General features: G+C 30.2%; 3 protein-coding genes across 11 annotated transcripts in view; 2 read left to right on the top strand and 1 right to left on the bottom strand.

The window, feature by feature from the left end:
- ck (unconventional myosin-VIIa ck) overlaps window positions 1–8,725 on the top strand; it is a 60,599-nt gene extending 51,874 nt beyond the window's left edge. For 3 of the 4 annotated variants that reach the window (XM_074131582.1, XM_074131583.1, XM_074131585.1), the window contains 14 exons: window positions 679–802; window positions 888–1,014; window positions 1,527–1,696; window positions 1,775–1,965; window positions 2,474–2,592; window positions 3,077–3,332; window positions 3,430–3,567; window positions 3,651–3,833; window positions 3,950–4,151; window positions 4,232–4,360; window positions 5,623–5,719; window positions 5,947–6,044; window positions 7,670–7,839; window positions 7,915–8,725. In XM_074131582.1, coding sequence (XP_073987683.1) covers window positions 679–802; window positions 888–1,014; window positions 1,527–1,696; window positions 1,775–1,965; window positions 2,474–2,592; window positions 3,077–3,332; window positions 3,430–3,567; window positions 3,651–3,833; window positions 3,950–4,151; window positions 4,232–4,360; window positions 5,623–5,719; window positions 5,947–6,044; window positions 7,670–7,839; window positions 7,915–8,121 — 2,211 coding nt within the window. In that variant the 3' untranslated portion in view covers window positions 8,122–8,725. The remainder of the gene's footprint in view (window positions 1–678; window positions 803–887; window positions 1,015–1,526; window positions 1,697–1,774; window positions 1,966–2,473; window positions 2,593–3,076; window positions 3,333–3,429; window positions 3,568–3,650; window positions 3,834–3,949; window positions 4,152–4,231; window positions 4,361–5,622; window positions 5,720–5,946; window positions 6,045–7,669; window positions 7,840–7,914) is intronic. The other variant, XM_074131584.1, reaches the window with a different exon arrangement.
- Window positions 8,726–10,347: 1,622 nt separating this feature from the next.
- On the bottom strand, window positions 10,348–16,218 carry Su(H) (recombining binding protein suppressor of hairless). The gene is made up of 3 exons (XM_074131597.1): window positions 16,080–16,218; window positions 15,786–15,925; window positions 10,348–15,542 (listed from the first exon to the last, which is right to left on the bottom strand). Exon 3 carries the CDS (start codon window positions 15,445–15,447, stop codon window positions 13,996–13,998), a length of 1,452 nt encoding a protein of 483 aa, XP_073987698.1. The 5' UTR covers window positions 15,448–15,542; window positions 15,786–15,925; window positions 16,080–16,218; the 3' UTR covers window positions 10,348–13,995.
- The window catches only part of mus201 (rad2 superfamily protein mus201), a 25,124-nt gene continuing 14,138 nt past the window's right edge, over window positions 16,216–27,201 (top strand). For 4 of the 6 annotated variants that reach the window (XM_074131589.1, XM_074131588.1, XM_074131587.1 and 1 more), the window contains exons 1-5: window positions 16,216–16,360; window positions 16,452–16,693; window positions 20,335–20,510; window positions 23,718–23,911; window positions 24,727–24,916. In XM_074131589.1, coding sequence (XP_073987690.1) covers window positions 16,606–16,693; window positions 20,335–20,510; window positions 23,718–23,911; window positions 24,727–24,916 — 648 coding nt within the window. In that variant the 5' untranslated portion in view covers window positions 16,216–16,360; window positions 16,452–16,605. Of the gene's footprint in view, window positions 16,361–16,438; window positions 16,694–20,334; window positions 20,511–22,546; window positions 22,674–23,717; window positions 23,912–24,726; window positions 24,917–27,201 lie in introns of those variants that run through there. The other 2 variants (XM_074131591.1, XM_074131592.1) reach the window with 2 other exon arrangements.

The following is a 27,201-nucleotide window of genomic DNA, read 5'->3' as shown; positions in this document are numbered from 1 at the left end:
TTTTTTTGCATCCAACAAAATGCTTTCTTATGAGCTTATCAATTAATGGAACAAATTGTTTCAACAGTATTAACATTTTTCGAAAGTTAATTAAGTCATTTTAATAATTTAACTTAACACATATTTTTCAACTGAAATATTTTTTGTCTAATATGATATTTCTTTCGAATTATTTAAAATTATTGAATAATATTTTAAAACTATCTCCAAAAGTATGGAATGTTTTTTACATTTTTTACTCGTAATTCTGATGCAATCAACCTATTAAAAAACGAATATTACTAGATAAATCTTTTCCACGCTTGAGAGAGTATAACATCGGAGCTTTGACCAGAACTGAAAGAGTCCATTTACCAGGAAAGTGTTAGCGGTTTATCCTACATGCTCGTTTATTCACTCTTAGTCAGTAATTGCTCATGCAATAATAGTTTTTGTTTGCCTTCATTAAGTGTACAATACTAGGTACACTTACCTAGTAAAATACTTCAAATAGGTATTTTTTTTTATTGGATTCGAGACTAATTAAAATGGAAAGCTTAATGATTTACATTTTTATTTTTAAAATTATTAATTTTTATTTTTGTTTTTTCTTTTTACCAAGAATTTAGAAAACAGTGAGTTATATGAAAATCATACAATTTACCTGCCGCAATACAGGTTGACTTTCTATTATTTCAGAGTTACTATGTAAAAGATTTGGTGCTGACACTGAGAGTTAAGGAAGATATTGTAAGTTATGCAAAATTTAAATGGCCGCTTCTATTTTCTAGATTTTATGAAGCTTACAGAAATTCAGGTAAAGGTACAGTAATTTTCTGTATTTTCTTTTAATATGTATTTTTTGAAGAAGTTTAATGATATGCATTAAGAATAATTAATTGTTACAGGTCCTAATTTACCAAAAAATGATGTTATCATTGCCGTAAACTGGACTGGGGTGTATGTTGTGGATGATCAAGAGCAAGTTCTGCTCGAACTATCATTTCCTGAGATTACCACAGTGTCTAGTCAAAAGTAAATTTAAATTTATTCAATTTTTTTGTTTTTCACTATAAGATAAGTAAAATTTTTTGGCTCCTCAGCATTGGGCGTCATATTGCAATCCTGATTAATATGGCTTTCCCCTTCAACTTTCATCAAAATCCTTTGCATAAATGATGTTAATACTGTACACGAATGATGCAAATTTATATGTATGAGGCAAAACATGTTAAGAGGATCACAATTTTTGTAGGAAGTATTGAATGAATGCTCAAAACAGTTTAGATACATTTTTAGTGTTGATCATCTTAAGATGGTTAGATATCAATATGTGGTTCACATGGAAGAAATATTTTCTTGTCTGATTATACTCGTAATATCTGCCCAAACTTTAAAGATCATTTCCCACTGATCCAGTTCCTGCTTCTGCGACTGTTTAAATTTATTTGCAAATCACATTTAATCTCTCAGCATGTAGTTTAAATATTACAATTTTTTTTTTATAATCTATTTGTAATATACACCTATATTAATTTTTTTTACAGGACAAACAAGGTTTTCACTCAAACATTCACACTTTCTACAGTTCGTGGCGAAGAATTTACATTTCAAAGTCCTAATGCTGAAGATATAAGAGATCTTGTTGTCTACTTCTTAGAAGGATTAAAAAAGAGATCTAGCTATGTCATTGCTCTGCAAGATTATAAATCTCCAGGTTAATTTCAAAAATTATGCAAAGCTTCATTCATATTAAAATAGTTTTTTTTTTGTTTAATTTTTTTATTTTTCACAGGTGAAGGCTCTTCTTTTTTAAGTTTTCAAAAAGGAGACCTAATTGTATTGGAGGATGAAAGCACTGGTGAAACAGTGATGAATTCAGGATGGTGTGTTGGACGATGTGAAAGAACTGGACAAAAGGGTGATTTCCCGGCGGAAGCTGTGTATGTCCTTCCAGCTTTGTCACAACCACCTCCAGATATATTGGTAAAAATAGCTTACTTTATTTTGTGCAATGTTATTTAAATGTTACTTTCGCTAGTTAAATAAATCATTATTTGATTAAAAACATTTTTCGGTGTTAGTGGGATAGGTGTATTCATGAATAAGAAACTCAATTTTAGACTTTTTTAAATTTGCATAGTCGCAAAACTTTAAAATAGTTTTAAATAGTATCAGCATATATTTATTCGATATGGTAAAGACACACAAAAGTTACACTTTGTAAATTTATTTTGTTGTTTAGTATTCATTCCCAACAAAGAATTTCTTGAGTTTCTTAGGAGGGAGAAAAATTGTTATCTCTTACTACTTTCTCTTTCTCTTTCAACGATATATTCTCAGATTCTAACTTACACATTGACTACAAACTCAGATATTCATATATTTGTTGCCAGGTTCACGTGATTATAATGAACATAAGAAAAAATCATAATTAAAAGCAAAATTGTATTCAATAAAATTTTAATAATAAAAAAGATCCATTTCTTTTCAGGCTCTTTTCAACATGGAAGGAGCTGAACATGGAAGGAAGACGACTTCACAAAATATGAATGGTACCGAACAAAGAGAAAAACCACATACTTTAATGGAGTATGCTATTGATCATTTCAGGTAAAAATATCTTCATTTAGATATGTTAGGGTTACTTCTTTTTTGTTTTTTTTTCTTTTACGAAAAAATATGATTTATACCATTATGTAACTGATTTTATGAAACAAACTCCAGGCCGTTTTTAATTAAAAAAAAAAACAGACTCCTGCTTTAACCTTCGTATGTACAGCATATACTCCCGAGAAATCTCTTTTTTCAGTCAGCTACGTGATTGTTTAGAACATTCTTTTTCGAATAATGAACAAATAACACCAAAAAGTCTTATTGCAGATGGGCTCTGCGCGGTCGGAAAAGCCTAAGTTCGAAATATTTTTGAAAAAAATTAAGGTTTAAAGTATGATGGCGATAAGAGAACTTTCTGCGAGTTATTCATACCAGATTTTTTTTTCTTTTTAATAACGTTTAGATTTTATTAGTTTAAATATTTATACTTCAAAGAGCATAGAATACTGTAATTAATATAATATTTTTTTTTTCTTTTCAGACCTCCTCCGAAGAGAACAATGTCTAAGACTTTGACTCTCTCGGCGGCCCGTCGAGGAGGTCCTGAAGAATTATGGCGACATTCAAGAGAACCCTTAAAACAGCCATTGTTGCGCAAATTAGTGGGTAAAGAAGAACTAGCGGAAGAAGCGTGTTACGCTTTTACAGCTGTCCTTAAATATTGTGGTGATCTTCCAGCCAAACGAAGGATAGGCAATGAATACACAGACCACATCTTTGATGGACCACTAAAACATGTAAGAATTAAAAAAAAAAAAGAAAAAAGTAATTGCTTTGAAGATAATATTACACCTAAAAGTCAAGTTCATTTTCTATATCACTTTATTTTTTCAGGAAATTTTACGTGACGAAATTTATTGTCAGTTAATGCGCCAATTGACAGATAATCGTAACAGATTAAGCGAAGAAAGAGGTTGGGAACTGATGTGGCTTGCAACAGGACTTTTTGCTTGCAGTCAAAGCCTACTGAAGGCACGTTTAGCTAGTTTTATTAAATCATTACTTTGCTCAATTTTTTTATTTATTTTATTTTTTACGGGAAAATTCATTTTTAGGAATTAACAACTTTTTTACGCACAAGAAGGCATCCAATAGCACAAGACTCCCTTCAGCGATTACAAAAGACTTTGCGTAACGGACAGCGTAAATATCCTCCTCATCAAGTGGAAGTAGAGGCGATTCAGCACAAGACTACGCAGATATTTCATAAAGTTTATTTTCCTGATGATACTGATGAGGTAAAAACGTTTACGTTTAATACAGTTTCTACACCTACGTTTCCTTCTAATATATGTTTTTCGCATAACTATGTATAAAAAAAGAAACAACTATAAACTTGTTTTAATTCTTTCAGGCTTTTGAAGTTGATTCGTCAACTCGAGCAAAGGATTTTTGCGCTAATATTGCACAACGATTAAGTTTACGATCTTGTGAGGGGTTCAGTCTTTTCGTAAAGATAGCGGATAAAGTAATCTCTGTACCAGAAGCTGATTTCTTTTTTGACTTTGTTAGGCATCTCACTGACTGGATTAAAAAAGCTAGACCTTCAAGAGATGGTTTGTATTCAAATAAATTTACTAATTTTTGATGTTAATATCATTTCGTAAGAAATATATTTTGTTATTATTTAAAATAGGTGCTACACCTCAGTTTACTTATCAAGTATTTTTCATGAAAAAACTTTGGACGAATACAGTACCTGGAAAAGATAAGAATTCTGATTTGATTTTCCATTTTCATCAAGAACTACCAAAACTACTTCGAGGTACCATTTTTCTGTGTATTAATTTTATGTTAAAGTAGTAATGTGGTGAGGCCTAAAACGACTGCTCTTGCTTTAGATAAAGCAACTTTCTTGACCATAATCTTTGCAAAAAAAATAGCTAACAAAATTTATTCCTTCCACTTCCCGATTTTCTGCAAATTTGGAATTTTATTTACATATTAAATTCCTGTTAATATTGTAAGAGTAACGATGCCGCGCATTTCACTTAATTGATAGCTTAAGATGCTTCTTCGCTTAAATTCAAACGATGTAGTCCAAATCCCTCTCAAGTAAGGTAAAAGATTAGCTGGGAATATCAAGGGGATGGATCTAGGCAGATGTACCAGGAAGTTGTACATGGGTCGACTCGTACATAGGAAAGTAGGAAAACCTGGGATAAGATGGCCGGAAGAAGCGGAAAGATTTGAGTAAGTTCGGTTAGGAGGAGGAGGATGAAAAAGGTAGACAGGAATGAATAATGTAAGATTTTTCAGGAAGCCAAGGTCCTTTCGGGCTAAAGAAGAAAAAATAGATTAGAGCGAAGCTTAGCCCTATCTCTCTCCTATAATTGCTTTGAGAAGCATTTCCCAGGAAAAATGTTTCAAATAAAGATTATAGATGTAAATGAGCAACGCCCTAAAAAAATAAATCAGTTAAATACTATACAATCCATAGAAATGTACTGTTACGACTGAAAAAGCATGACGGTACAGCTTTAAAACATTACTGAAATCAGTCTTCCCCGAGGAAAAGTTTCAAACACAAGAGATAGATCCTACATAAATTATGACCAAGCGAAAAACCATTTCTATTGCATTAAAAATTGTAGAAGACTTTTAAAAGACATCCTGTAAGTTGAACTTCTGAGAACTGATATTTTTCCAACTAGTAATTTTATATATTTCATATTTATAAATGTTGGACTGCTACCATACAATTCCAATAATACATTTTTAATATTGAAGACATCTGAATCTCCTTTCATTCATTCATCTATACTTTGTTACATAAATGTGTTCGATCTTGATTTTTCCCTAGCGAGAGGAGTATTTTTCAGTGCACTCCCGAACAACGAACAGTGTTCGCCTCGTTATAGAGAGCTGTAAAAGGCTTCTAAGAAAATAAAATCTAAAGATAAGCAGGTAGAATAGAACCCTGGATGACCATTAACTGCTGAGCTTATCCATTCCCTTACCCGAAGTTCTTACTGTTTTAAATATTATTATTTCATCACTTATGGCTTAACGTCACTTGTGTTTCAGGATATCATAAATGTTCTAAAGAAGAAGCTGCAAAACTTGCAGCACTCGTTTATCGCGTTAGATTTGGCGAAAACAAACAAGAATTACAATCAATACCGTAAGTATTTTTAAATGTTTGTCTACAATTCAAATGAAATGTATTTTTTTTATTTAATTAGGTGCCTTTAGAAATACGTAAGTACCAATAGATACTTTTCTACTTTTGTTTTCACATCAAATAATTTTTTATTTTCTACATATTTATGCAAATTTTAAATTTGTATACAAATTAAAATAAGAAGAAATAATTTAACTAATAAATAATTTTGTCTGAAATCCTTACAGACAAAGGATTCGAGAATTAATTCCATCTGATTTAATAAAGTTACAATCAACTGCAGACTGGAAAAGACAAATAGTTGCTGCCTACAACCAAGATGCAGGTAGTTCTTTTGTTACAATTATTTTATGTTTGATTAATTTTAATGTGTTCAAATAAAATAAACATATATTTATTAATCGTACGGTACTATTAAACTTTGATTTATGATGACTAACAAGACTTGATGAATGTGACCAATAGTTCGTTCGAAAGGTAAAAGAAATTATTGCCAATTTCAGATTTTATTTTTTTACTCACTTTTAACTTTAAGGCTACTAATTTTTTTAAAATTGTTTTTCTTTATGATTATGGGGAATATTTGAGGTGCAGTCAATAAATTCAAAAACAAATTTCTTTCTTCTTACCAACGTTTTAGTAAATTTATTACCTTCTTCAGGATCAGAACAGAAGGAATGGTGTGTGAAAGGACAACTAGTTTAGATACAAACTGAGTAAAAAATAAAAATATATAATTTTTTTTTAAAAATTTTTGAAATTGTCTAAAAACAATATTTGAAAATGACTTACATTTTAAAATTTGTGGAGTTTAATGTTAAGCTAAATCATCATAACTATTTGAAAACATGAATTTATAGGCTTCGTGACCGTAAATTATTGAACTAAGGATTCAAGATTGGCGAGGAATCTTCTCCGACTTGATCCACCCGCTTTTTTTGTTTGGGTCTGAAAGCGATGTAATGTTTTTGTTTTGCCAAAGATGTGGGAGCTTTTCAAACTTTAAACCTCCACCCTGGTGAACCGAATTGAAATTCAGGGTGGCCTCTCTAGATAGGTTGCTTTCACTAGACGGGTCGGAGTCCTGTCTATCCCAACTTCTTTGGTTTTACTGTCATAGCTTGATACTGCTTCCTACTTCTATCTCCTTAACAAAAACTTACAGTTTTAAAAGTTAAGTATAAGGGATGATTAAACGCCAAAAGGTACACAAATCAGCGAGTACCAAACATTTCATTAATACTTCATTGATATTATTTAAGTAATTTTACTGCATTAATTTTCATAATTATTTTTTAGAAATTATTAAATGTCACAGACCTTTATGCTGGCCATTTTCCTCTACAAAATATTTGTTCAAGTAGCACTATAGTAGACTATAATATCTATTTATCTATAATAATCAAACTATTAATTACAGGTGAAAAAGAAAACGTTATAAAAAATAAACAAAATTATGAGGCTAAAAAATTCAAAAACTTTTTTAAAAAAATGCTTACACCAACATCAATGATTTTATTTTATTTATTTATTTTTATTTTTAAATAAAAATCGTTGGTTTAGGTTCATTCTTCGATTAAAGAAATTGTTATTTTATGTAATAGTCAAACGTTTATAATAATAGATAATAATTAATCTGGCTTATCGCAAATAATGAAGTTTTCTTCAATTACATTCTCAATGTTGGTGTTCTTCTTACAGTGCTGTATATATGTAATATAAAATAAATAAGATATGCATATTTTTAGGACAACTAATTATTCCAGTATTTTACTATAAGTAAAATTAGAGGGACTAAATTAAATTACAATTGAGAAATGAATAATTATAGTTGAATTCTATAAAGAGCGTTTTCTAGAAGATAAAACGAAGAAGTGAAAATTGGATTTATGCCAATTTAAATATCAACATCAATAAATATCAATTATCAGAATTTCTATTTGATTTTAGGAATGAGCCCTGAAGATGCGAAAATTACATTCTTAAAAATAATATATCGATGGCCTACTTTTGGTTCAGCATTTTTTGAAGTCAAACAAACTACAGAACCCAATTATCCTGAACTATTATTAATTGCTATTAATAAACATGGTGTCAGTTTAATTCATCCACAGTCAAAGGTCAGTGTACTTTCCTTTTGAAAACAAAATTTTTAAGAAGTTTTAACGTGTAAAAATAATTTTTAATTTTTCTAGGATATTTTGATAACACATCCATTCACAAGAATTTCTAACTGGTCATCAGGAAACACATACTTTCATATGACAATTGGAAATTTAGTAAGGGGTTCCAAATTACTTTGTGAAACTTCACTGGGTTACAAAATGGATGATTTATTAACTTCTTATATTTCATTAATGTTGAGTAATATGAATAAACAACGCAGTATAAGAGTGAAATAATAATGAAAAATCTATGATGTTTCTTGGGTTTTGCTAAGTCTTTCCTTCTTAACAAATTATATTTTTTCTCTAACAGTGATGTGATTCTTTAATTAACAAAAATAATTCCTCTTTAAAAACTTGTGGCTTCAAGAAAACTCGAATCAGTAAAACAGTATTAGTAATGAAGATTAAATTATTGTTCTCCTCTAAAGAATTTTGTATATTAACATATATATATATATATATAAGGATTTAATACTTTTTACTTGATAGAATTTATGTATTTAATTTCTGTAAATGACTGAAACAAATGTAAATGATATTAATGCAAAATTAGAGATACAAATTATTAATTGTATATTTTTATATATTTTTACGTTAAGATTATTTATTTAAAATTAAAACAGAATTATCATATTACTTTAATCTGGTCTTGGTTTTTTGTTTTTAAGAAATAGTTCTACCTCCCAGTAAAATCAAATTAATTAAGAGCTTCCTTTCCAGGTCTAAATATGTTGTAAATATAAGCAAATTTTAATGATAAATATTCACTCTGTAAAACCAAAAGTGTAATTTTAGTTGAAATAATGCATAATAAAAATTAAATTTGTACGTCTCCAAAAACATTTAATTTCCATTACAGTTAAATTGCTTCACTTCTAAACAAGTTATTCAAATTTTGAACATGTCATTGAACAATTTTTGTTGGAGCATTAGCAATAAAAGAATATCTATTTACAACCAAGGAAAAAGCGACATTTTCACCAAAGGCAAATTCGTTACAGGTTTTCAACGTGTTGCAAAATACTACACACCTTTTACAGCAAGCTAAAACGTAACTTTGCTTAATACTTCTTACATCCGATTCAGTTGCAATCTGAAACGATTATTTGTTTAGTCGGATGAAAATTTGTGTACATGCACAAATTAGAACTGGGAGAAAGTATTTGGATACACACATATTAAATGGTTTATTTTTTAAAATTGAGCTTTCATTTCTGAAAGCAAATGTACCCAACCTCAAGCTGGCGTAATGGTCTTCATACAGATAAGTATTGACTGCATTCTCGAAACACTGTTATTCTCTATTAATAATTTCAAACATTACATATACACGTGTTGCCCCACACACCATATTAAAATTTTCAGAAGCACTACGCGTTTCAAACGCTTATAGCTCATTTGTACGTATAATAATTTATGTCTGCCTAAAGTAATGCAACCTATAGCAGGGAGTTGAAATTATAATATCAGCTATTGATTTGTATTTCTTTTTTTCAATTGATAAATACCACAATCCTATAGGCCTGTACAATAAATACATTCTATGAAATTAATTACATTAGTTTCTCTCTAGATTATATTTTTTCAGGATTTCATCATTCCCAAATTATACGAATGAAAAACTCTTGGAAAAACAGTGAGAATAAAGTATGAAATGACAATAAAAAAAATCAAAGGCAGCAGAAAAAGAAAAAGTTACTTTTTCAAAGCAGTAAATAATCGTACCAAAACTTACAATTCGTTGTTAACAACAAATTTTTGATTAATACTACTTACATCCGATTCAGTTGCAATCTGAAACGATGATTTGTTTAGTCGGATGAAAATTTGTGTACATGCACAAATTAGAACTGGGAGAATTTACATATAAAAATATTGCAGATATTTTCTAAAATTCTGCATTAAAAATAAATTTTGGAGTGTTTTTATAGATAAAGGAACACAGTCAAAGCTCAAGAGGAATACTTCTTCTGTTTTTGAATTGCAGGAGGGATTACCTTAATGATCCAAGACATAAAATCTCTTTCAAAAAAAGAAAATTGAGTGAATCTTTCTATTAAAAAACCCAAACTTGGCAGCAACTGAAATAAATGAAATCATAAATTACTGCTGGCGTACCCACACAGACATTCTCTCATATAGATTCTAATAAGTATATAGTTTTGAAGGGCCACTTAGAGAAAAATGTAACCTGAATGTTCTCTGAGAATCCCAAATAATTATTTGCCAGAGAAAATGTTTTAAAAAATGTGACAGGCCAGCATGTTTGTGTATTTGAGATGCATGAAGTTCTAAGCTTTAAAAAAGTAAATCGTTGTAGCTCATTTCTTCAGTCGGTTAGTGAAAAAAATAAAACAATTTGCAGAGTCGCCTTTCTGGTTAGGCGAAACCTAATTATACTTTAGACAAAATGATGAATACCTAATTAAGTAAATGTGGAAATTAAAAAAAAAAAATCCATTAATATTTTGGTGGTTATTAATAATTTTTAATAGCCTTTTTATTTCTTCCTACTTTGGTCGTTGAAATAAAACATTTATTTTCAATATTTTAATTTCTTATAATTAATAAGTTCAATAAAATTAACCTGTTTAACACATTCTTTTTTTCTCTGTTAATTATATTGTTGGTATGTCCATATTAATGAATGGAAAAGGTCTTTACTTCCTGTTTAGGTCTTGGGAAATTGAATTTGACCTGATGACATTTTATTTTTCAATATCAATAAGGATGAAAGGTAATTTATATGTTACTATATATTTATAAATGAACTAATGATAAAAATATGACTAGTTTTTAATATTGTTACACTGCAATAGTACTTGTATTTATTATTTTTTTTACAGTTAATACTGTATCCTAAATCTATATTTGGTATGTGATCTTTTTATTTCTGTAAATAATATAGTTTTAAGATTTAACAAATACAGAATTTACAAACAAGAAAAAAAATGTAAATATCGCATAATAAGCTTCACTGGCTAAAAATAAATAATTCCACAAATTTTATGCAAAAAAAAAAATTAATTGAAGGATTTATCTTAAGGAATATAGAAAAAGTGATGAAATATCTGTACGAAACAAACAAGAAAAAATAAATCTAACATCAAATTTGTTTAAAAGAAAATTATAAACAAAAGTGCGTCAAAGAAGAAGTGTAAATCCTATTCAGAACTTATTAATCCCTAAGCCTTGGCGAAAGTTTATTTAAAACTAAAAAAATATATCAACAAACAGATTTGTACAAAATTCTAATTTTACAAGTAGACCTATGAGATATTTTTTATAATTAATAAACAATAGCCTCAAGTAGCTATCAACTTTATAATTCATTTTTACATTTGGATACGAATTGTTTTCATTAATTTTTGAATGAATAATTTAAAATAACAGTAACATAAGTTTTAGAATTATTCGATTTCAGTTTATTTAATTGCTCAATTTAATATTTGTTGTAATTTAAATTGCACTTATGGTGAACAAAAATTTTATTAAATCAAGAGTGATCTTGAATTTAATGAAATTTAAAAGTAAATTTCAATAATAATTCCCATAATTTTACTTTCCAAAATGACTTAAGAACTTAATTATAAACATATTTTCTCGAAAGAAATTAAAATATTTTCAGGTAATCAGTATATTTTACACACAAAAAAAAATGTCCAATGAATTTGTCGCAATTTAGTTAGTATCTGATAAGTTTTTACTTTTATAAAAAAGTTTTTTCTTCAATATAATGTGAGGAAGTTTTGCATACAACTAATACTGAATTTTAGTTACAACTAATTACACTTATAGTACAGTAAATAAATCTTACATCAATCTGAAAAATTAAATCTACAATGGGAAATTTTAAAACAGCATCGTTATTTTTTGAAGAAATAATTTATGCAAAAAGAAGTCACTCAACGTAATGTTTCCTGATTGCAATGATTATTTTATAAACGTTTGTGATGGATTTTTTTTTTTCTATCAAGTTATTACACAGTTTGACAAAATATTCAATGAGGGACTTAGTGGTTGCAAAACCTCCTTTTAGATAAAAGCATCTAAATTTAGAGCAAGCCAAAAAAAATATAGAAAACCCCAAAACTAATGAAATTACTAGAGGAATTTTAAAAATTTATTTCGAAAAATGATGAAAACAAAGATTTACGATAAGGACTGATTGCTTATTATACAACCAATAGTTCAAAAACTTATTTTTTACCGTGTATAAGGTTTCGGCAGTACGATCACATTAAGGGGATAAAGTATTTTCTCCAAAGAAACATAAATATTTTTCAGGTATGTAATATATTTTACAGAAAAATAAAATTGTCCAATGATTTCTCGCTCTCTCTATCATGAAAACTTAATTTTTTATAAACTAAAATCAATCTTTACTGTAACGGTTGACAGAAGTCAAGAAACAGTTTTCTTTCAAGAGGAAACCTTATTGGTTGGATGTTTCAGATTCTTCTGATGTTCTTCTTTAGGAGCTGCAAACGAAGTTTTTAAAAAAGAAATTACATTTCGATTAAAATAAATATGCAGATATTCCATATCCGGGAAAGAAAGTTTTAGTGCTATGGAAGTTGTCAAAAATGTTGAACCAATTAAGTTTTCTTTAAAAAAAAATTGTCTTTAGGCCGCACCTAAACAATTAAAATCAATGTTATTTTAAAAGAGTAAGGTTCCTTAAAAAAAAATAAATTATAATTCCTAATTTGAATTTTTGGTGTGGAATGTACATATATTCACTGAAAATCAGTATTGAACACATGACTGAATAAGCTTTTCAAAACTGTATTTTTAGCAATTACAACAAATAAATTTAATTTTTTGGAAAATTCAAATTAGTTTCAATTTACTAGAAAATATATGTAACAAAAAACGAATCAGTCGTTGTGAAGAAATTTGCGACATTTATGTGCACATATTTTTGTAACTGCTAAGCAAAAAAAAAAAATTAAATAAAATAATTTGAGTACTATTGCGACTGTACATTCTTAATTAAAATTAATATGTGTCACAATATTAAGAGAGAGAGTATCATCATTTTAAGCACAATTTTAACAAAAGTTTAATCTTCAGAATTTAATAATGAAACTTCTAAACGTATGTAACTTAGGCTCTACTACGTTAGCTGTGGACTCCTACATTTATAAGTTGTAATTTATAATAGTGGGAGCAAATACGACACAATAGTACTCTACAGTTACTATTATACACTTAAATCTCTAATATTTATTATTCCTTCAATTATATTGATCTATCAGTATTGAGCAAATAAACAACCCTTTGACGTTTGTTTTCCACAAATATTTATAACAAATTAAATATTTATTAAATAAAGATACAGCTATTGTATGATACGACTGTTGTATGCATGTATTTCAAGATTTGAAAATTATAAATAAAAAATATCAGACTTCCTATATGTACTTATTTACAAAACTTATATATATTTACAAATATATAAAATTTATATACAAAAATTTATGTACAGAATTCTTGTTTAGGACAAACAAAAATAAGGAAAATCATTTTCACCTGTATACGCGATAAAAGCAGTGACATGTCCTCCTATCAAAAAGTAAAAAAAAATAAAAAGAATACGTTTTTTCCTTTAAAGTGAATAATAATGGCACACCACAAAACGTCTACAAAACTCACATTATTGTTTTCTAATCATAAGCTGTAATATCATTCACTTTAACAATAATATAAAGCTTAATGAAATACGTTTATTACAATTTTAACTGAAACTTTTATAAATATTTTCTAATTCATTCAACATGATGAAAATAGAAAATAGCATTCTCGAGTTTTTATGAAAATTTGTAGCTGACATAAAGTGATCAGTTTTAAAAGATGAAAATTAAAAGAATCCAACTTTAAGACATTTTTTTCTTTAATTTCTCTACATAGAAAAATCTAAAAGAAATTTTCAAATTATACACTTATGAATAAATCATTACCACTTCAAGATGTAATGATGTATAATACACATGAGGTCAATGTGTATTTATAAGAGGAGGAAAATGGCAAACTTCATTCTCAGACTTAATTAAAGAGTTTTTAGATAGGAAAAATTTAAAAAAAAAAAACCTTCTTGACTAGGCATTAAATGCCCTGCGCTTGATTCCAAGGAACGTCAGGAATTGCTGGCAAACGTTCAGAGTGTGATGTGTTGTGTCTCATGATATCTTCAGCAGGTGGGCAATGTGGCCGAGGTCCTGGTTCTGGTGTGTAGGTAAACGTTAGGCCAGTAGCATAAATAATGCCATCATTTCTCACCAGTGAGACGGGCACCTGTGTAGGTTGCCGTACCCACAGCCACTCTCCTCTAAACGAAGATATATCGGGAACTACACATAACATGCTCTCTTGACATCTGTACATGGTTTCAGCTTCGACATCTCCAAACCATACTTGTAAGTTAGGTGTAAAGTTTTCTCCAGATAATTCTAACATAGCTACATCACCACCTCCATTCAAATGTAAGCTATGCACTATTGGAACTGGCGTCACTGGTGTTCGCACTGGTCCCATGCCCTCATAAAATTGATACTCAGCTTTATCAGTACTAATGATTGTCCAACAAGCTCCATCATTAATCATCTCTTTATTTGTTTCCTTTGGACAAGGCGTAGCTTGGAACTGTATTATTCTCTCTTGCGACAAGCAAAGATACATCCTTTCCGTATCTTTCATATAGAAAGCACATTTGTGTAACTGCGATACTGGGTCATCAGCTTCCAATAATGCCATCTGTTTATCTACTTTCCGAATTATAAGTCTTGGCAAAGCCATTCCTGTAACAGAACACACTAACTTTACAGTACTTCCATAATGCACATAACCTTCACGAACACTAAATTCTTCACTTTCACTCTCATCATCATCGAGTAAATGTATCGTAAAAGCACCCCACTGAGTTGAACTAGCATGAAAATTCCCATTTTCCACATGAAGATATCTTGTACTGACAGTTTGCGATCGAAGCCTATTAAAGAGAGCTACCTTTGTTCCGCTTGCTATGCAAAGATCAGCATTTTTTAAAGATTGCTTTTTTTTCGATGGTTTTGATATCACTTTTATCCGTTTACTTTGAAAAACTCCAATGTCATGGCCACTACCATAGAACATTTTCACTGAAAGCATAAAATGTTTACGTTTATCGGAGTCAGATATATACAAAGTTTTTGCGGCACAATACTGTTTTCCATTGTTTAAATCCAACTGCTGCATATCTTGGTCGGAATTTCCAATACCAATGAATGCACACAACTGTGCAGCATGCTCAGAATCTCCTTCTCGCAACAATTGTTCCTGCCTCAATCTCCATCCTTCGCCGTAAAGATAAATGCATGGCGGGGGACAAAAAAATCTTTTTTCATTACCATAAGATTTTTGAGCTACTTTAGCGTGTAGAATTACAATTACCATATCACTACGTTCTCTGAGATACCTTTCCATTGCCTCCCTTGTGAGCCTCTGCTCATCGTTTCTGTAAATGTACCTTTCAACCGGGTTCTGAAGGCCGTGAGCCATCCCGTATTGATGAGGCATCATGGATAATAGAAGCACAATTTAAACATGATATGTAGAAGTCGGCTCACTTAAAATCATACATCTTGGGGAGTTGTAAGTTTGAGATCAAGCATCAACTGTAAAAGAATAAAAGAAAGAATAAAATAGTACTTCCATTCGATGTAAGTCATGGCAAAAAATATTTCAAAATTTGAGCCATAAATATGATTATGCAGCAGTTAATTTTATATTTTGGCAGCACAATTAATTTAAGCAATGTTTGAAATAACTTAATTAAATACAGATAAACAAGTTATCATCATACTATGTTTCACATTGATCTAACGAATGCACTTAAAAATAATACCTTATTAACTCACCGTGGTGTAATCAATTAACAACACAGACGCCAAGACTGCCTCATATCTTCAATTCACTACACTGACTCCTTGTTACTGTTTCAAAACATCATTCGAAAACACCTGTTTACCATGGGAAATTTTCCGACAGTCTTGCCAACCTTGAAAAATAAACAAACCGATCGATTCACTCACTTACCTCGATTATTTACGACTAATAAAAGTTTATAATCACTGATGTTTGCTGAAAAGCACAAAGATGAAATGTTAACATGTTAAAATCAACTAAGAACTTGTTTTCTAGTCTTGTCGTACCATTGGAATGAAGGTCAGGTCTTTCTGTATGCCATGACAAGCTATGGAAGAAGGGGTTCTCAACCAATGGAAAGCAAGCATCAAGGGTTTAGGCTTCTCCCACTTGTATAGTTTTACACCAATAATGGTGTAGTGTTGCCAATCATGAAAGTAGCGAAGAAAGGGGATAGGAGATCTAGGCGAATGTGATTTTCCCACGGGTCCATACGCACTGTGAGAAATAGAAAGAACATCCGTTCCCTTATTACGCCAGCTATGCGAGTTCATATTAGAACCTCTGGGTAGGTTATAGTAAACAAAATAAGTGTTCGTGTTGTGTTGTTTGTGGTAGATGTATTGATTTTTTTCATTTTGTGAAGTTAATTTTTTCAGGTGATACTGTTAAAAGTATTTAAAACAGAAACTTCTTTTAAAAATCCACAGTATGATAAGCTTAAAGTTATATTCAATCTTATGATGGCATACTTGATTCGTTAATAAAAAAAAACAAAACAGTTATATCGAATTAATTGTATCACATCAAATAATGGGAGTGCATGGTCTCTGGAAGCTCATTGATAATGCGGGTAAACCTATTCCAATTGAGACCTTAGAAAGTAAAGTTCTTGCTGTGGGTATCCTTTACATTCTGAAGTAATCTATCTATAAAAGTTAATGACTTAATTTTTTGGTTGAATGTTAGAGAGTTTGAAGGTTTTATTCCGCATTAGTTGAAAAACAAATTTATTAAACATAAATATATACATTTATATATTTGTAAAATCACCTTATAAGAAGTCTCGTTAACATAAAATAGTTGCAATAACAATAAAAATTATCAAATTTAAATTACACAAGATCAAAATAAGCAACATGTATTTAACATGAATATTAGTTAGTAAGCAGAAAATATATGAAAGACGTTTAATCATCAAGGGATTTTATTAACTATCTAAGGACTAATCCTACATTATTTACTGCCATCTAAAATACACAGCACTAACGGAGTTAGTACTTCGAAGCAAATACCAACGTACGAAGAAGTTGGTAGTGGTTTTTGATTTAGTTCTTAAACCGAATCACAGACCTTTTACGGTGAACCTTATGTTATCGAATTGTTTTCTGAATTTATCTTTATAATAAAAAGTGGCATTTTTCGTAAATTGCTTTTTTTTAGGGCCTCGTCTGCCTGAGTCGGGTCATTCATTTCAAGCGGATGGATGGGCCCAGAATAAGCGGCGTGTGGACCATTCGTCCCCCAAAAAAAACAATATTGGTGAAATTTTATAGTATAATAATGCAAGAAAATTGCTACACGAGTACATAGATTCGTGGTATTATTTATTACTTTTGTCTTAAATAAATTAGCAGGAAAAATGATGATGATGATTATTATTATTATTTTGTTAATGACATGGGATTGTATGTCTGAATGCATGGGAAAATCTGGTTGAATGAGAATATTTCATTCAAGGAAGTTGTGGGCAGTTCCCACAGTTAGGTTGTTAATTTCCTTCACATGCCATTGTTGCCCTAAGTACATCTTATTCATAACAATTAACTCCATCTTCCAGCCTACTTCCTAAAGAATAATTACTCATTAATTAAAGAAAAACAGAGTTTTAATTTACATATGCAACTATGTGGGAAAAATCCAGCTTATCACATACATCGAATAACTTAGTACTTTAAAGTATTAAATGTCCACATTAACTTAGTAAAAACAAGTTAGGAATTCGTCTGTTTAATTTTTTTCTTCTAAAATATTTTAAAGCCTCATTTCTTGTATGTGCTATCAGTTATTATCATAAATAATTTTTTTTATATATATATATATATGTAAAGGAACATACATACATAGTATAATATTTATAGATATGCATAAATAGTTTTGTGTGATTAGGTGAATTGGAGCTGGAAAACTACATATTTCTCAAACTGCTTGAGGTAATCACCTCTAAATAAATAGAACTGATTTTATTTGTAACTTTTTTATGCATAAAGTTTTATGAATGTTAAAAATTGATATAATAATGGATACAAAAAGAGTTTTTAGTTTGAGAAGTGTGTTAATTTTTTTAACATTTCGTTAGTTACCCACATTATGATGTTTTGTAATCACTTGTAAATAATGTATATTCATAAACATCTGCAAATGTTGCTTCTCAACCCAAAAGTCCCTGCAGCAACCGATTTATTTTCATGTGAATTAATTGGTGCTTCTCTCTGGTTAAGTTATCTGATTTATAATATCTAATTTATAACTCTCCTCAGTTGCCTGTCAGCATTGCTACCTCAAAGCAATATGTTTCTTGATAGAGGGAAACCATCATTTTGAGTAATAATTTGAGCTCTCTGACCATCACTAAAAAGAGGCTCAGATTCTTTAGGGTAATCCAAATCGAAGGGTATTCGGTTCAAATAAATTGCTTCTTTGGCTACCTAAGTGATGCTCATATATTCTATAGACAATGCGATCGTTCTTTTTTTGTAGCCTCCCAGCTAATCGGTACTTCAGACAAAATGATAACGAATCCTGTTAAGGATTTCCTGACGTCCATTTGTGTGCCCAATTACATCAGCAATTTGATTTCAAATTTGTACAATTTAATTTTCTTATTTTTAGTTTCTTACAAGGAGCCTCTTAAATACCATCAAATAATTTCAAAATTTTGAATTGAAGTCTAAGGGGGAAGGTTTTGAATCATTCATATTAAATGTCTTTAGTGCAAATATTTTTCATATCACTTTTCGCTTAGAAACCAAATGTGTGATAATGTTGATTCCAAACTTGTCTGTAAAAGTTCGTCATGTACATAATTATATGCCATGAACTAGGTACAGTCAGCCATTTTTCAGTCATTTGTGTGTATGAATCAATTTCCATTTCTATTATTTCTGATGTAATTTCTTCTTTAAGGCCTGTCCAATAGGCGTTTGATTGATTGAAGACTTCGATTAATGTTGTACCATCCATAGAGAAAGACTCCTTCAATGGGGTTTTCTTCCCCTGATGTTGCTTGTATCTTTTGTAAATCTTCTGAGTTTTTCTTGCTTTTCAAGCCTTTCCTTCGTAGGACTCGAGGCTCCTCTTTTCGTCGGTTCATGATTTCCAATTTCTGTTCCATTTTTTTCGAGACAGTACCATTCTTCGGGGTTTTGTCCGATACATTGTGAACTGGCATCTTATTATTTTTTTTCAAGCCTCACCCATCTCCATCTATACCAAGGGCTTACCAACATTCGTAAAACCAAATAAAAGTATATATATATTTTCAATTTTATACATATCGTATATATACACTTCATACACATAGACTTCTTTTTTCATATAGAGCGTTGCTAAAAAAGGAAATGCAAGTTAGAAAGACCTCGGCTAGCCTGGAAGAAGAGCTTTCATGGAAAATGGTGAGAAGAATACAAGGCACAGGAAAAATGAAAAAAAAAAAAAAGTATAAGAGAATATTTTTCGGTTAACTATAAGTGGTCGGTGTTGAGTAGATTCTATTAGAGAAACTTAATTGACTGCTGATGCCTTAAAGAAATAGCTAACTTTAGCAATAAAAAGCTACATACGCAAAGCTCCGCCTATCCCTAACATCAATAGAGATGTTGGATTATTATTTATGGGGATGCCAAAATCCAAAATAAATAGATTTATTCTTATCAGGGAATAAACGAAATTCAATACCTTATCTCATCATCTAATTGATGATTCTTTTTAAAAATTATTTTTACAATAATTCTTCAATTAACTTTCTCCTTCTAATTTGTGGAATTCACATTATGGCAATAAAAATAATAAATATTCTTTAAAGTGATATCCCTTTAATCATTCTGCTCAATTTTGATAGTATATGAGATTAATCACTAGTCATTTATAGTTGTACATAAATTAGATTGTTAAAAACTTTAGGCTTGAAGCAGTACCTTTTTTTAAACAAAGAGTAATCTCTCACTAGAACACTACTCACAGGTTTCTTCCAAAAAACAAAAATAATGAATAATTGAAATTATTTTTTAATTAAATTAAAATTTAAAACTTAACATCAGAGGATATAGGATTACCAACATTCACTATATATGGACTTTTAGAAATGAAAGTCAACATTATTTTATTGTATTATTAAAGCAAAATGTGGCGATAAGCAAAAGAAAACTAAGGCACGAAATTATTCACTAACAGCTCGATTAGCAAAGGATTTTTAACCAAATTAAGCTAACAAACTCGCAAGAAATCCATAACTTTTATATATTTTCCTTAATAAAACCTTAGATGTGTCTATTTGGTTATACCAGTTGGTTAAAGGATTCCAGGAAAGAGCAGGACGAACAGTAAATAACCCTTTCCTTTTGGGGTTGTTTCATCGTATTTGCAAACTACTTTTCTATCGCATTAAACCAATTTTTGTATTCGATGGAGGTGTACCTGTACTGAAAAAGAAAACCATTGTAAGTAACTACAGTTTATTACCATGTACTTGAAATTGTGAATGATTTTTACAACCTTATTGCAGTATATTGTGTAACATAATATATTGAAACGATTGAAACTTAAATAAAATAGCCCCATTTTAGGGAAGGGTTTATGCTTAGGGTTAATGCGCTGAACTTGCTTGCGGAAATCCTGAGTTCGAGTCCAGATGCTGGTCCATAGATGATTTTTTTTCCCTTGGAATCGCACACAGAGAACCCTGCCACTCAAAAATTGCGCGCTTTAAATTAAAAAATATGTATATATTATAAAAAGCTTAATTTTTATTATTCAATGTTCCTTCATTTCATACTATTGTTATGTAATTGAAAAAACAAAAAAAAATACAAGGCTACAGTACAATTTAATAACATTTACTTGCAGAATAAAAATAACCAAAATAATGAGCTGGTTGATTACAAAACTGTGAGAATTCTTTGTTTTCTGTAGTTATTGTGTGTTGATGTACTTTCATATCTAGATGGTATGCTGTGGGAACGGAAATATTTTTGTTAGCATAAAACATCTCACAAGACTACCTTAGAAATGGTTTATTCAAAAATATTTTTATTTAATGCATAAATATAAATAATTTTTTGTTTTGTTTTATTGGCGCTGAGTGAAAGCAAATAACAACTGTCGGTTGTTATAGGTATGATATTCTCTTAATAAGAATAAAAATCTTACATTTGTCCTTAAAATCACTTTCTTGACATCTCAATTTTTGTCTCTTTCTGATCAGATCTCCAGTAATTACCTCCTTTACATAATGCAACTGGTCACTCCGAAATGGCTTCTTTTATAAAGAACTATCTTTTATAAGGATAAAGTTCAAAAATATCTCTGGTTGCACTATTCTTCCTTGGCCAACTGGAATAGTTTGATTGTGATCTTCGTCATTTTGCAAGTTCTGCTATAATCTATTATAATACTTAATTATTGAAGCACTAAAAGAGATAAGGGCCCTCTATAAGTTTGTAAAAATCGTTTCGCACATCCTCTTGCATATTTTTATTTTTATTTTGATAGTTTATAGAAATTGTTGCACTGATTAATTTCGTTGCTGATAAACGCTTGATGAAGAAGTGTCATACTAGTTTAGTACTATCTTATATTTTAATGAACCCTACGTAGTTTAAATAGCCTAGATTGGGCTGTACTGTTTGATGGGAGATAGCCATTATTGAGAAAGTTCTGCAATGACTACTAAGTTGATGTACTTTGCTAAGCAATAATAATAATAATAATAATAATAGTTACTTAAAAAATCATTCCTGCTTGGCACTTCAACGGGCTTAAAGCAGTACCTCTTGATCAGTCTTTATTCACTAATTTTATTTTCATCTTTGTCTCTTTTCTCAACTTCATCATTCTAGTCTTACAGATCGATCTTAAAACGATACAAATAAATTTTTAGTAAAAAAAAACAAGTTTACAAAATGTTTTAATCACCTTCTAGTGTAAAGTACATTAAAATAAAACTGTTTCCATTTTTTGGGTTGCCTTAATTAATTTTGTCCTCGCAAAAGTTCCTGCAAAACACCGTTCGTTACTTCTCATAGTCACTTTAAAAAAAAAAAAAAAATTTGATGGCATGTATTTCTCATATTTAATCAACCAAAATTGAAAAGTGCCCAGTTCTAGTATCTGAAAATTAGAGATATGACAGAAGAATATTTCTGGCAAAAGACATTAATTGACAAATATTATAATACCCTATTTAATCGATAGACTTTGGCTGCATTGGTTGCAAGAGTCACACTAATAATCACTGAAGACCAGTTCCGTTTTGACAACAAATGATCTTAACTTTTTTTTTTACTTCATCTTAATCCTGTTAGAAGTGTATTGACTTTGGGCTAATGTTCTATTTTTTGTAATCACCGAAAGTATCCATTTGTATATCACGTGGATGCAAATAAAAAACAAAAGTTACAAATTGATCTGTGTGTATATCGATGGTAACTTAAAAATGAAAAAACGCAGGAAAGATAAAATTTAAATTCCGCTTAGATGCACCTGGGTACTGAATCGCTTTTTTTTTCGAATAAGGGCACGTTAGCGAAAGGAGGAGTGGAAGGCAACCTTCTACATGTAACCTTCTTCACTTTATGTAAGGGGGCTAATAACTTATTAAAATGGTGATTATTATTATTTTATAAGTTCCAGTTTACTTGCAGTAAGAAAAACGTACTAAAAATAAACAATCACACACTACATAGATACATATATGCTCTGCCGGTCTTCGAACTGAATCTTCACGTTGCAGCCAACTTTGAGGAGGATAATGACTTAAATGATAAGGATAATAGGAAGATGAAATCGAGTAACCAGCAACTGGATTTGAACTTGAGATCGTTTGGAAATCCAGAGCATATGAGCAAATCTCTTTCCAATTCCTAATTTCTGGCGAAATATTTTATTCAGAGAAGAATATATATTAAAATATTCTTATCATCTGAAAAAAAAATAATATGAAATAATTTTTGCTTTCTATAATATCACAGTGAGAGTCATAGAATTTTTTTTTCATTTTTTTAATTAAACTTTTTATTTTTAACAAAAAATTATGGGTTTCTATTTATATTTCTCAGGCTCTAAACATTGATTTCATGTCTTATATTTATATTATATACATTACGTATACTGAATTGGTTTTTATACGCTCTATAAATAATCTTGATTTTATGTAACTGTGGGAGTTGGATATCGTAAATCTTCTCAAACCATTGAACTGTACAATACTAAAATAAACTGTACATCTTATTCTATATCTCCTAGTCTGTAGACGCTGACTAAACCATTCAACTACGCATTCGAAACACTTTTTTGCTTGTACTTTATAAATATGCATGAAATCACCATGAAAATTCTACCGCTTGAAGTTAGTGCTTCACGGTACATTATTGGTAAACCACATTTATGAATATTCTAGATTTCTTAAATTTTTATTACAAAACAATGTATTTTGGTGGTAATAATAAATTAATTTTTAAATTAATAGATTTTCTTTTAAATCCGAAAGTTTGATTTATATTATATTCTTGCTAGCATTATGTAATTTGTTATATAAGAAGTCAGAATTAAAACTGTCTCTCGACTTTCACAAAACTTTGAGATCAGCAATTTTCAATAGGTTAGAATTATCTTTTTTCAGTGTTTTTTTTTTCTCCCTCTCTCTCTAGGCTGCACGACATAGAAACAGATCAAGAGCTAATGAAATTAGTGAGAAATTAAAGAAAAATATTCTAGAAAATCTAGCTAAACAACATGCTTTGGGAAGAGTTCTTGGCCAAGGAAATATTGAAATACCAAAAATGTTGCTTCCAAAGCAGGATAATATGTTTCATTTGCCACCTTTACCTCTTGATGATAAAAAGTGAGTAATTTTCTTTGCATGTTCTACAAATTTGTATTCATGCATAAAAAAAAAATTTAATATTTGAATATTTCCTCATCCTAATTTTCGCGATGAATTTTAATACCGACTGCGATCTTGCTAATAATACCCTAATTTGGGGAAAAAAAGATTCAGAATTTGTTTAGGATCATTAAATTACAGTGTATAAAATGACATAATTATTATATGACGATGTACAATATAATTATAATTGAAAAAATGTACAATATAATAATTATAGTGAATATTTAAGCAAAACTTCGAAGCTTTTTTTCATATATGAAGAAAGGATTAGACAAATAAAAAATGAGTTAAGTTGCTATTGATGGATGCCTTTAGAGCATCAAAATATTTAGTTCTTTTAAATCCGAAAGTTTGATGTGTATTATATTCTTAATATGCAATTTTAAAAACCTTTCATTTTCTGATTTGTAACCCTACCACAACCCCTCTAAAAACTGGCCAAAAAACGTAAATAATATAATTGTATTTTATATACACTAATATTTCGAATGGTTTATGTATATATTTTTGTTTTGTTTTTTTTCTTGAAGGTTATAGCGCTCTTTATTTCATATTCCTTAATCACTGTTAGCTAAATTAATTCAAATTAGACGGAAATCAGTTGTAGGATGTTTAAATTACTTAAAACTGGTTTACATGTTTATTCGACAATATCTCTTAACGATTTTTTGTTTAACTTCGCGTACTAACCCTGACAAATAGAAAAATTATTTTAAAAATTACCTAACTTATTTTAAAATCTATTTTTATGTAACTTCATTACTTTTTAGTTCTGAAGAAGACAGTGATAGTTCAGAAGAGTATATGCGTTACAAATATAGCAAAGGCGATTTACAATCAATAGATATTAAAAGTGAGGAATTTCTAACATTACCAGCTGACATAAGACATGATATTCTTTCAGAACTAAAAGAAACAAGGAAAGAAAATTCTTGGGCTAATGTTCATTTAATGCCGGAGGTAAATAGTTATTTCTGTGTATAATAATACATTCAAAAATATACTTATATATATACATAAATTTGTGTGTGCATTTATATTTATAATGGAGTATGTAATAAACAAATATAATCTTCCTAGGAATCTAACCTTTGATACGCTTTTAAAGCAGATGGACAAAATTAAAGCTAACGCCTTGCAGATAATGAGATTATTTTTCTCAGTAATCATTCTCACATTCGTATCACCTGCTGCAAAATTCTCTTAAATCTCGTTTTGGAGTACGGCTATGGCTCTCAAGGCTGAGTTGCGACGATTTTTAAGGGGGTTGATTTATTATTTCAGCACGATCCCAATAACTTTCTGTTATCATTATATCTCTTTTTCCTTTTCATAGGAAATAGATAATATTTATCAGTCGGAACTCCATTATTGATAGCCATCAAATACTTTAGCGTAACATTTATTAAAAGGACTTTATCTGTTCTCAATCCAACGGTTAGGATTCACTAAGATTCAAATTGTGATCCATTATTGAATTGAATGGATTAATTTTGGGTTGTAAAAAGAAAAAGTTTTCAAATTGTTCCCAAATTCTTTCTGTTATCTCCTCCGTGTTTCTTCTCTCAAGACTAAGAGAAGTCACTTTTTTCCTTTAGCTCTAATCGAGGTCATATATTTTCTTGTCTATCTATAGAAGATACGCTAAACAAAGTAACCTTGATGACTTTTTCAGTTTGGAGCTTAACTATAATTTTTATCAGAATTAGTATCACTATATAATAGTAACATTTACAAAAGCCTGTAACGAAGTTGACCTGAGGAGAGAAGAAAGGCCTAGATTATTCTGGGGGTTGAGCGACCCCGAGTTGAAGTCGGTAACGGTTCACCACTTGGTAAACAAAAGGCAAGGCTTTACCTGAGCCGGAGAAGAAAGGGGCTAGATTGTTCTAGGAGTTTAGTGACCGTAGCCTATAACGGTCCACCGCTGTGTAAAAGCCAGCTAAGGGAGCGGCCCCAGTTGGGGTGGTGGCGGTATGTGTTTTCCCCAGCCAGTGAGTGGCAGGTGGGAGTGAGACAGATGGAGTTAAGAGTGAGACAGACGGAGTTGGAGTGGGGCAGTCGCAGTTAAAGGGAGGCAGACACAGTCTTTGAGAGTCGGTCTTTGAGGGTTAGTCTTTGAGAGACAGTTTTGAGAGACGTTTGGAAGTGACAGTTCGAGAGAGTCAGTGTTGCGGAGTGCTTCAGAGTTAGCTAGTTGGGCAGGTTAGTCAGTTAGTGAATAAAATTTCGTTAGTGCGGTTGAGTCTAGCGCAATTCGGTGCAGTGCGGACCAGTGGTCAGTCGTGGAACAGTTTTGTGGTGTTACGTAGTGAGTAACAGTAAACTGTTGTGACTGTTGTAAATGGTAACTGTAATGAATAGCGTTAGTTGCTAGTAAATGTTAATGTTAGTAATGTTAATGTGTTAATAAATCGAATTACTACTTATAAGTTTAGCGAGTTTTATTATTTATCAAACCCACATAAATTAAATTAACTAGTGGCAGTCATTAGTTATAGGTAAAGTTTTTAGTAAAATGACAAAACCTTTACAAGCCGTAGATCAGACTATTCATTTACATAGAATCCTAAATGATATTTTGTCTCTAGTGTGTTTATTATTTTTATTATTATTATTATTATAATATAGTATAGTGTAAATGAAGGTAGGAATGGCCCCATATTTATCTGGATGTTACATCTATATTTTATTAAGTACTATTAAACCCTGTTGTTCGTTATCTAAAATAATAGAGCTAGATAGCTGTGAAGATCAACCTTTCATGGTTTTTCATGGCGGCTGTTACTGTAGTAGTTATGTGGCGTGGATAAGTAAGTGGAATATCTCCAGTTCGAATCCCGCTTGAAGCTAATTTTGATTTGTTAGAAAAAAATTGAATAGTGTAAGATGTAGTTTCGCTCCTTTGGTAATTAATTTGGTGGATGGACTTCCACTTCTAAAAAAAATAGGAGATTTTTTCTGCATTAACTGTCCTTAATTTCTAGCAGTATTAACTAGGATAACCTCTCTTATATCTAGTGTTAAGGATCCACAAAAAATTATTATTTCTTATTATTTTCAAAGCAGTAAAAGATTAGTTGCAATTTCTTTTACTGCAATAACTTCAGTCACACAATGTAGAGTCTACTCTAATACTCTACTAGAGACCATCTTTCCATGATTAACACACGGCCTTCAAATACACCAAGAGCTTGGCAAACTTTATTCGGAAGCCTTGGAATTTAAATTGAAAGTAATGATTC

The sequence above is a fragment of the Rhodnius prolixus genome, unplaced genomic scaffold (genome assembly GCF_049639745.1).
Source record: "Rhodnius prolixus isolate KJV_2025 unplaced genomic scaffold, Rpr scaffold_4, whole genome shotgun sequence".
In the NCBI taxonomy this organism is placed as follows: domain Eukaryota; kingdom Metazoa; phylum Arthropoda; class Insecta; order Hemiptera; family Reduviidae; genus Rhodnius; species Rhodnius prolixus.
Note: the sequence above shows the minus strand (reverse complement) of the source record. Positions and strands in the feature narration are given on the sequence as shown.